This window comes from Phoenix dactylifera, chromosome 11, assembly GCF_009389715.1.
Source record: "Phoenix dactylifera cultivar Barhee BC4 chromosome 11, palm_55x_up_171113_PBpolish2nd_filt_p, whole genome shotgun sequence".
In the NCBI taxonomy this organism is placed as follows: Eukaryota; Viridiplantae; Streptophyta; class Magnoliopsida; order Arecales; family Arecaceae; genus Phoenix; species Phoenix dactylifera.
In genome coordinates this window covers 16,147,708-16,158,358 of record NC_052402.1, presented here as the reverse complement: position 1 = coordinate 16,158,358, position 10,651 = coordinate 16,147,708, and the positions used below count along the sequence as shown (strand labels likewise).

Here is a 10,651-nt window from a genome sequence, read left to right as displayed (position 1 = left end):
CTGATTCAATGGCTTCGAGCACTATGTTCAGACCACATATACAAATCTTCACCTCTATGATGAAAATATATGGTAGCAGAGGCAATAGGAAGAAGCAACGATTCTTGATATAGATTTGTCATAGAAGGATTGCAGCCCTCAAAACGAATCTTCTTCTTTCACTTCTAGCGTTAAGGATTTCACTCCTCATCCGTCACTATAAGTAACAAATATAAGTAATGGATTCCCCATCTAGAGAAGAAACACATGTACTTGTATATATATGTATGTAAATTTATATCTACGTGAATAAGGTTTATATAAATTTATAGTGTACAGCATCAAGATATACAATAAGAGCAAATCGATCCCACCTGAAACTCACCGAAACAGATCCACTACGTTAACGGAACCCGGTATATTTTACTGTAAAAACGAGACTGAATACTTCCTGTCTTTATAAACAACCGGGTAGATCGTACCCGAATCTCTGGTTGCACAATCGAAAAGCAAGCACTACGTCACCGGGCCCCTGTGCTTCATAGAGCTGACACGTATCCAACCCAGATGGTGGCTTTCTAGTATCAGCAGCTATTCCGCTATTCCCCCTTCTGCGATTATGCATATCTTATGTACATATGAATGGACTTAGGAAGGAAACGACACACACCACCGGAACTTTTCCTATAAGGAGCTCCAGTTCGCGCCGGAGAGCTGGTACGGCTGCTGGAAGATGGCACTGCCGTCCCCAAGCGAACCTAGAATCGTTTGGGGTTGGTAGGCCGCACCCTGGGGGAACTGATTGAGGAGCGCCGCGATCGTGTGGACGACGTGGTTGCTGTTGCTGTTGCTGCTGCTGCTGTTGTTGGCGGCGCTGCTGTTGCTGCCGCTGCTGGTGTTGTTGTTGGTGGTGGCGGTGCAGTTGCTGCTGCTGCTGCCGTTGTTGCAGGCTTGGAATCTCTTGGGTGGCGGTGGTGTGACCCTCCCTGCATCGCTCCAGTATGGGGAAGTGAGGGCTCGTTTCGGGGGGCGGGTGCTGTTGTTGGTTGGAATGGTGGAGAGGTCCAGCTTAGGCCTTGGGCCACCAGCCAACTGGGTCATGCGATTGGTTGGCAGGACATCCCCGGTGGTGAGCAGCCCCTCGAAGAAAGTCTCATCACTGTCGAGCAGTGCGGTGTAGTTGTTAGGAGCTCTCTGATGTTGAGGTCTTGGGTTTGGCTGCGTGCTGATGGCCGGCTGCTGTGTCAATGCTGGCGGAGCCATCCTATCATCCATGGAGTCTTCCCTGTCACGGTCCACCAGCCGTGCGTTGTTGCTGTTGGTGCTGTTCTTCTTGTAGATGCGGCACAAGACCCAATCATCTAACTGAACGGAAGAAAGATGAAAAACCTAACAGAATCAGTGGAAATTCCATGCTCTTTCTTGTTTATCTAGGAACGATCGATGTACGTGGTGCATGAAGGAGTGGTGTCGTTTTAGGCAGCATGATGCTGTTTAATTCGGAGCGGTAGAACGTAAAATTTTTGAAATTCGTGTCGCAGGATACGTGTGCAAGTAGAGAGCTCTTCTTGCTATCAGGCGGCTAAGGAAATTTTACCCGGAGAGAGCTCTTCTTGCTGCCGGCGGCGCTGCCGGGCGGTCTGAAGGTGCTACCGGGACTGCTGTCGGCCAGCCGGTATTCATGCATGATCCAGTCAGTCTTGATCCCTTTGGGGGGCTTGCCGCCGTAGAAGACGAGGGCTTTCTTCACCCCGACCTTGTGAGCCCCTCCTGAGGTCAGAATGGGCTTGTCCGTACCCGTCGCCTTCCAGTAGCCGGACGGCGCGGCTCGGTTAGGCCGCGCTCCGTTGGGGTACTTGCGGTCCCTGGGGCTGAAGAAATACCACTCCTGTTCTCCATAGTTGGCCTTGCCTGAGCACATGAACAACAAACCCATACGGAAGAGCAGTGGTGGGATTATTTGCCCATAATAACTAATATTAGAACTGATAAAACCCGAGGAGGTGCTAATTAATAACTAGTAGGGGTGGGAGGAATTAATTAGTGGGGAAGATGGATAGATAGATAGATACCTGGGAGTTCCCAAGGGTCGAACTTGTAGAGATCGACCTCGGCGATGATGGTGGCGGGGAGGGGCGCAGAGGCGGCTTTCTGCTTGAGGTAGTGAACCACCAGCTCCTCGTCTGTGGGGTGGAACCGGAATCCCGGGGGGAGCTGAGGCTGCTGCTGCAGCGAGACCGATGAAGAGTCGGTGCTCTCCATGCCGGCGACGGGGATGCCGCCAAAAAAGTCCCCGATCGGAACGGTATCCCCTGTCTCCTGTCTTTTATCTAAGTCCTGGTGCGAAGAAACTAGGTGGTCAGGCCAAGAAAAGAGAGAGGAGATAGAGGCATGGAATTGTCATTCTTCCATTGGATGTTTTAAAGGGGATTCGAAGGGGTGGGGGGTGGTCGGGCTGGCATCAGGCCGTGGGGACTCTGGGGAAGGGGAGGGGGGAATAGTGAAGGCATTGGGCCGAGGATTCCGCTGGTTTACCGAACGGTCACCGGTCATCGTGCGACGCGTGTTATGCTCCACCTTTGAGAGCTTGTGGACACGTGTCGACTTATCGACGTGAGGACCACACCCCAGACTCGCTAAGAGTTTTCCGATTGGATACAGCTTAGCGTACACTTACCGTACCGGAACGAGAACGAAACCGCTTCGGGAAGGCGGTAGCTCTGTTACTTATTTTGCCCTCTACCAATTTTTATTTCATGTCCTTTACACCCAGCGTGCCTATAGAAAGACTAACAATGTGGCTAACTGCATAACATCCTTCGCGGTCTAGCATTTGGAAGGTTTTAAATAGAAAAATCACTTCTTAGTTCTGTCATCTTTATATTTTCTTATCCTTTCTGATCTTATGGGCTGCACCCACATTTGTTGGGTGTGAGTCGCCTTTGTACCCAAAAAAAAAAAAAAAAGAAAAAAGAAAGCACCTGGCTTTCAGCCAACAACAAACAAAGACAGCTCCCGCGAGACCCAATAATCAAATAGAGAATAACTTTATCCATTAATTAGCTGATTATAAATATACATCAATGATTAAATTTATCTAAAAAATGATCAATTATTTAGCATCCAAGTGCAGCCTTGGAGGACAAGGAGCTTGCTTTAGTCACAGCCTGAGGCAGGGCGCGGTATGTGAGGATGAAACAAGCGAGCTGCCTCGATGCATTCTTTGCGCTGTCACGCTTTTCTCGCTGCTCTGGCCGCATCCGCCGTGTGGTTGGGGCTGGGGAGCACGGCCGCGATGACAGTGACGATGATAACAGGCATGTACTTAAGTGCAGCCCCTGCTCACGCTTTTTTCCAGCATGTGTGCATTGCTTCTGTTCTCCCTCTCCCTGGTACGCGGGAGGGATGGACAGATCGCCTGGTCCCCGCCGAAGAGAACGGTAGTCACCTTGGGTTCAGATGGAAAAAGATTTGGAAGTCCCGCAGTCCAAAAATTATCATGAAATCTTCAGGGTAAATCCCAAGCTTTGCTCCGATAATAAATCCAAAGACCTCTGTGAACTGGATGTCATCCTTCGTTTTGACTTGGGAGGGGAATGGGTGGGTGGTGGATGGTTGCATTCGTGACACGCTATTGAAGGTGGAAAGATTTCAATGGCCCGGAATTCGCATGCTGAGAAATTTAGGTCTGGATATCATTAAATGATAATATCTACAGCATGGGTCGTATGTGTCGAGATGTGCAAGTTGTATGGCATGACTGCATGAGAATTAATTTTGTAATTCTACCCAGCATGATCGCTCTCTCTCTCTCCCTCGTGATCTGATCTGATCTGATTGGAAAGAAGAAAGATTTCCTTCATTCCATTTAACTCAGAATCTCTCAAAAGATAATTAGAAAAAATAGGAGTATTGCAAAAGCAGGACTTAAGTGTGTCATTCTTTCGTTGATAATCTATATACATGGCTCCTATTTATAATACTAGCAAGATTCCTTTTTAAAATTTGGGTTAGACTTCTCTCCTAGTTTGAATAAAATTAGGCATCCTAAAATAAATATGCCTAACAAAAATATTTTTGGAAAAAATAAAATTTAGAAATATTCTAAAAAAATAAAATAGATAGATTTCGACTTTTAAATCAACTCTACCATTTGTGGCTCTGCATAATTCTTCTCGGATCAAGAATTACACCTGATCAAAGTTTTATCCGAAAAGAAAACTTTCAATTTGATTAGCCCATTTCAGAAGTTTCATTCCAATTTAATCTTCTCGTTGTAGAGCTTAAAAGGCTACTCAATTTTTTTTTAAAAAATATCTCAATCGGACATTGTATGACTAAATTATGACCATCAAAAATTTAGTAATTACTTTATTTCCAATATGGGGGATTTTATTGCACATGAAAGGCCTGCATCAAAGAATAAGCGAGTCTCCTGCTGTAATGGATGTACCCGGCACATGCACATAAGAATGCTTAATTTTATTTACGGGTGCTAATAGTTTGATGCATTCTCAAACTTTCAAAGATGCTAAATTGTTGTAACTCACTATAAAAGCAATATATATCAGACAAAGGCAGTATAACTTTTGTCTTTTCCTTGTATGCAATAGAGTCGAATAGTAATTTTTTTTTTTTAAATCAGTTCTAAAGAAAAGAGAAGCAACATTCTAGTGCAAACCACGTATCTTTGAACCAAACCTTTTACATCGTGGAAATTTGTCAGGCAATAGGGGGACAATGTGTTATCAGGTCAAGTAAAATATACAAGAAGGAGATTAGCTAATAAAGCTACATGCTAATAGAACTGCTCCATGAGACACTTGAAAATGGTTGCCCTAGAAGATAATCAGCGTCTCCTATGTATCTTACCCACCAAAAAAAAAACTGAATAAGCTTGCCATGGGCTTAAATCATGCATGATCTTTGGCTGATCGGTATGCGGAAGTATTGTGGCATAGTTTGTTAAACTCTAGTTGGGACCATAAACTTCACGCAGTAATCGGCCATCGACTTGACTAATGTTGTTGGCAGCGCATCAACTTGAGGTTAGTTGAGATAACCCTCTAAATTGGTATGACAATTTTGGATTTTGGTTGAACGAGATGGTGGGTTGGGATAAGCTATTCAATTCCTCCGTTTCATGTTTTTTTTGGGTAAAAAAAACATTAACTCACTTATAGCTCTTCAAGAGTCATATTTGGCAATGTGTTGGATAAGGCTTGGGCTGAAAGATTCACTCATGATGTACTGTTATTTTCTTCTATTGAAGAGAATAGTTGAATCAAAACCACTAAAGGAAATACATGAATCTCATAATACATGTTAATGGCTATGTTTCACAGTTAAAGCAGCTTATCTCCTCTTCAAGAGAATTTTTTTTTTTATGAATAGTGAAGCCGACCAAATTCTCATGTACAGTCCACAGTCTGATACAAATGATATTTATCAAGCAGAGAGGAGGATACATGTGTTCTTCTAGTTTGCGGGCTCCAAAGTAATTGTCAACAGAGCTCTAGCGTTCGTGTAACTTCTCATAAAGTGTGAAATAAAACAACGTAAGCTATTTATACAAGCTCAGCCTTCAACTTGGTGCATTGCCATGGAAGAATCAGAAGGCAAATGGACTATTATGATGGATGGAGAGACTACCGTGGCTAAAATTCAGGTACAGCCTTCAGCAAGTTTTACAAGTTGCTGCACACCAGTCTTGTTCGAGGAGAGGAGGTGGCTGGGACCCACAAGCAAATCTTAGCAAGAATAGGTGGAGGTTAACTAGTTAAGGTCCCGACCGTTGGTCCACTCGGCTCCACTGGTGCGCCCTTCCACTGCTGCAGTCGGGTCTCTGATCCATGGGCTCTTGTCGCCTTGTCTCCTCTCTTTGCCTCGTCCCCTCTTTCTTCCTTAGCTTTCAACCTGCCTTTCTCTAGCCACAAGAGAACTCAGGATATTTGTCATCAAAAAAAGAGGATATTTTGCCCGTTTGGAACCAAGGCGGTTGCGAGTCCGAAAACGGACTCATTGCAGTGAAGCCGGCACCAAGATTGTGATTACTGACGTGTGGCTGATTTCGTTCTAATGGTGCTCGTCAGCTCCTGACATCGTGATTCAACGATTAACAGCAATCGGACCGTTTGTCACTTTCATTTATTCATTCATTCATTTGTTTATTTTCTGATAGAGTTAGCTTCAAATTATTATTTTCAGTTTTTTTTTAAGATAAAGGTGATGGGGGGGAAATATTGGATATATTCAATAACCGACCTCCTTTGCATTGATCTTAGCCGAGGTGAACAACTTTGGTAAATATCAAGGAGCCATTCCGCTCGTGCTAATAAAGATCGTCAGTTTTGGGAATACTGCAGTTAACATATGATCAGCGTAATTACCACCATGTGCTGCCCATACGGGATGGTTTCCACATTATAAATGTGCAGTTGACTGTTATCATGCAATTACAGCACTTCGCGTCAAATCAGATAACAAATCGATATGCTACCCTATATAAAGAGGTGGCTCGGAGGTTTTTAGATAAACTGATTTGAAGACTCTACTCTACAACATTTCTCCTTTGCACACTGTTGCCTTATCATTCTAAGGCATCGAAGGATCCCCCACCAAAAATTTTTCGGCAAGTAGACTTTTTGCAGGTCATGCTCGAAGACAATCAATTCTTCCTCACCTCGGTCACCTCATTCAATTTGTCTCTCACTGACCTCAAAGTAAGCTGAGCAGCGCTCTGATCTCGGTTCAGAATCTAGCGGCAACAGATTGACGCTAGAGGAAAGCTCAGCTATACTAATATCAAACGAAGGAAGAAATCATCAATATGAGGTCACGGAGAACTCACGGTGCATCCCATGCCTCGTAGCGTCATGCTCCGGCCTCACGAGGTTTATTGCAGAGTCTGAAACACATCCCACCGGTACATCCCGCTGCACTTATGAACACTGAGCACTTTAATTAGCTTGTACAATAGATGCAAGCTTGACCACAATAGTTCAAGGCTTATAGCAAATAGCAGCGCAACCGGAATCAATTCGACTAGAGCCTATTAAGCATAGTCACCACTCCCAACAACCAACACAATATACGTGCCAAATCAGTCACCATTCTTGATGCCAAAGCCCAGAGCGATCTCCCTAGAGTCATCATACCCAATGAAGGAGTCCTGGTTGGGATGGGAAGAGACGTACTCCAAGCCTCTATTCCAACAAGAATTTTGCTCCAAGTCTCTCGTCTCCACACCATACGGAGCCCCTACCTTGGCAGGTAGCCGACCTCAATAAATAAATCGAGGAGACATGCATTTAGATTCAGGCCCTCAGGGGACAGACTTCGAGGGCGAATAATGACCTCAACTTCTCCATGGAATCTCTATTTTTCCAACAGATCGTGGAGGAACTGATTCCACCTAGATTCAAAATACCTCATGTGGAGCCATATGAAGGCACCTCGGATACTTTGGATCATTTGGAGAGCTTCAAAGCTCCCATAATGTTGCATGGAGCCACCGATGTCGTGTTTTGCAAAGCTTTTCCTACAACTCTTCACAAAGCAGCTCGATTTTACTTTTTGGGCTTCAGCCCGAACCTATTCATTCTTTCAAGCAAATCGAACGTCTTTTTATGGCGCACTTCATCTCCATCTGGAGACAACGCCGTGGTTACGATGCATTGCTCGATATTAAGTAGAGGGAAAGAGAGTCTCTCGGAGATTATGTCAACCGCTTCAATACGGCGACGTTGGAAGTCAGTGTCCTAAATTAAGGTCGTCTCATTTTCTCTTCTTCATGAAAAAGTGCTTTCCCATGGACTTCGCCGAGATGCTGGCACAAGCAGAAAAATATGCCTACGTGGAGGGAACCCATGGCCTCCCATCGTGTGTCCACTAGGGGAAGACCCACCTGAGGAGGCAAAAGGAGATGCGGATAGCAAGGTGTGTCGAGGAGTACTTCACCTCAAGAAGAAAATAGCTCACGTTGGTCGAAGAGTCCTCCTCAAAAGTTTTAGAAGTATGCTCCTCTTAATGGACCGAGGACTCATATCCTCATAGAAATTGAAGACCAAGGTTACCTGTGGCCTCCGCATCGAATGAAGGCATCGGCAAACCAAAGAGATAAGAAGAAGTATTGCCATTATCACTGAGACCACGAGTATGATATCGCGAGGAGCGCATACAACTCAAGGATGAGATTGAGTGACTCATCCGATGTGGACGGCTGGACCTATATATACATGCTCGGTGTCATCTAGAGGGGCCTACCTAAACCTTCGATTAGCCACCCCAAGAGTCAATCGATAATCGTCCGACAGTAGCGGTTATCAACATGATCACTGGTGGTACTTCGAAGGTTCCAAGCACCTCCGACAATCGATCCCTACTAGAGGCCGAAGATGCTTCAAAGAGATAGCGCACGGGAGATGTCATCTCTTTCTCTAATACCGACCTAGGATGAGTATAGACTCCTCATGATGATGCTATAGTTATTTCTCTTACAATTGCAAATTATGATGTAAAGATAATTCTAGTTGGTAATGGAAGTTCACGGACATGTTATTTATGATGCCTTCCAATGAATAAAAATACTTGTTGAGCGATTGCGAAAAATCAATACACCTCTAGTTGGCTTCTTAGCAGATTTTGTTCTTATGGAAGGTGTGATTAATTAATCGGTCACTACAGTTCAAGAGCCTCAAAATAGCACTATGAAGTTAGATTTTCTAGTGGTTTGAGTCCCCTCAACTTATAATGCAATCTTGGGCCGACTTGGCCTCAATTTTTTCCAAGCTATGGTATCTACCTATCATTTGCTCATGCGATTCTCTACAAAAAGTAGAGTGGAAGAAATTCTAGGTGACCAAGTGTTAGCCTATCAATGCTACATGGCCTCAAAAAAAAGAAACTAGCAAGAAAATCTACCAATTGAAAGGCCAGACACAAGAGTCAAACTAAAGAAGCAGCGAGGAGAACTATGAAAGAATTGTTGCAGGTCCTCTTAATGGAAGACAAACCTGACCAAATTGTGCGGATCGACTCAAACCTAGATGAAGAAAATCAAACTAAAGTAATCAACTTTCTCTGCTCCAACGTTGATGTCTTTGCTTGGTCAGCCACTAACATGCCAAAAATAGGCTCCGAAGTAATCGTTTACAAGCTTAATATGAACCCGGCATACCGACACATGCAGCAGAAGAAAAGAAACTGCACCATAAAAAAGGCAACAAGTCATAAACTAAGAAGTTGACAAACTTTTGGAGGTTAGCTTTGTTCGCGAGGTAAATTATCCCGACCGGCTTGCCAATATTACACTTGTCAAGAAAGTTAATAGAAAATGACGAGTTTGTATTGTTTACACCGGCCTGAATAAGGCTTGCCCTAAAGATAGCTTTCCACTTCCGAGGATTGATCGGCTCATGGATGCGACCTCGGGACATCAGCTGCTGACATTCATAGATGTATTCTCTAGGTATAACCAAATTCAAAAGGCCCACTAAGATGAGGAAAAATAGCCTTCCTTTTTGGTAAGGGTCTCTTCTATTATAAGGTAATGCCTTTTGGCTTCAAAAATACAGGAGCAACTTACCAACGACTTATCAACAAAAGTTTTAAAGAGCAGATCGGCCGAAATATGAAGGTATAGGTGGATGAAATGCTCGTAAAAAGCTGAGTAGCAAAGCAACATATAACCGGCCTAGAGGAGAATTTTGTGACCCTCAAAAAATTCTAAATGAAGCTCAATCCAATGAAATACACTTTCAGAGTCACCTCAGAAAAAATTTTGGGATTTATGGTAACACAACTAGGCATCGAGGCAAATCCAAAAAAAAATTCGAGCTTGTCTGGTCACCGAAGACTGTCAAAGAAGCTCAATGTCTGGCTGGTCGGATCGCAGCACTTGGAAGATTTGTGTCCAAATCAATGGAGCACTGCCTTCCATTCTTCAAGGCTCTAAAGCATCTAAAAAATTTTAGTGGACCGAGGAGTGTCAAGTGGCCTTTGACAAACTAAAGGAGTATCTCAGCTCATCACCTCTCCTTACAAAGCCACAGGTCAGAGAAATGCTTTATCAATACTTAGTTGCTTTACCAATGCTTTATCAATCCTTCTACTATAAGTTCGGTCTTGGTATGAAAAGAAGAAAGATGTGAGAAGCTAATTTACTATACAAGCCAGATCTTGTTAGATGCCGAGACAAAGTTTTCAAAGAAAAGACAGTCCATGCCCTCATCATCTCAGCTCAGAATATTTGGCCATACTTTTAAGCCCATTCAGTCACAATCCTAACCGACCAAGCAATGAAGCAAATTTTGCAAAGACTCGAGAATGTAAGTCGGTTGGAAAAGTGGGCAGTGAAGCTCGGAGAATTTGACCTTAAGTATCAACCTTAGCCATCAATCAAAGGACGAGTATTGGCGGACTTTCTAGTTGAATGTACTATTCTCGATGAAGATCCTCCCAAGTTCTTCAAGAAAAAGAAGATTATCGAGCGACAATGGATCTTACGCATGGATGGGTCATCAATCTCGGAGGATAGCATGCCTGGACTCATAACTACCAGCCCAGATAGAGTAATTATGGAGTATGCGCTCATGTTTAAATATCCAGCCTCAAATAATGAAGCTGAATATGAATCCCTTATTACCGATGTTCAACAATTGAAGGTCTTCCG

At 43.9% G+C, this 10,651-nt stretch overlaps 1 protein-coding gene across 1 annotated transcript; it reads right to left on the bottom strand.

The window, feature by feature from the left end:
* Positions 1–232: 232 nt before the first annotated feature.
* On the bottom strand, positions 233–2,470 carry LOC103714608 (NAC transcription factor 25). The gene is made up of 3 exons (XM_039131762.1): positions 2,052–2,470; positions 1,577–1,890; positions 233–1,344 (listed from the first exon to the last, which is right to left on the bottom strand). The coding sequence occupies exons 1-3, from the start codon at positions 2,239–2,241 to the stop codon at positions 664–666; spliced, it is 1,185 nt and encodes a 394-aa protein (XP_038987690.1). The 5' UTR covers positions 2,242–2,470; the 3' UTR covers positions 233–663.
* Positions 2,471–10,651: the final 8,181 nt, after the last annotated feature.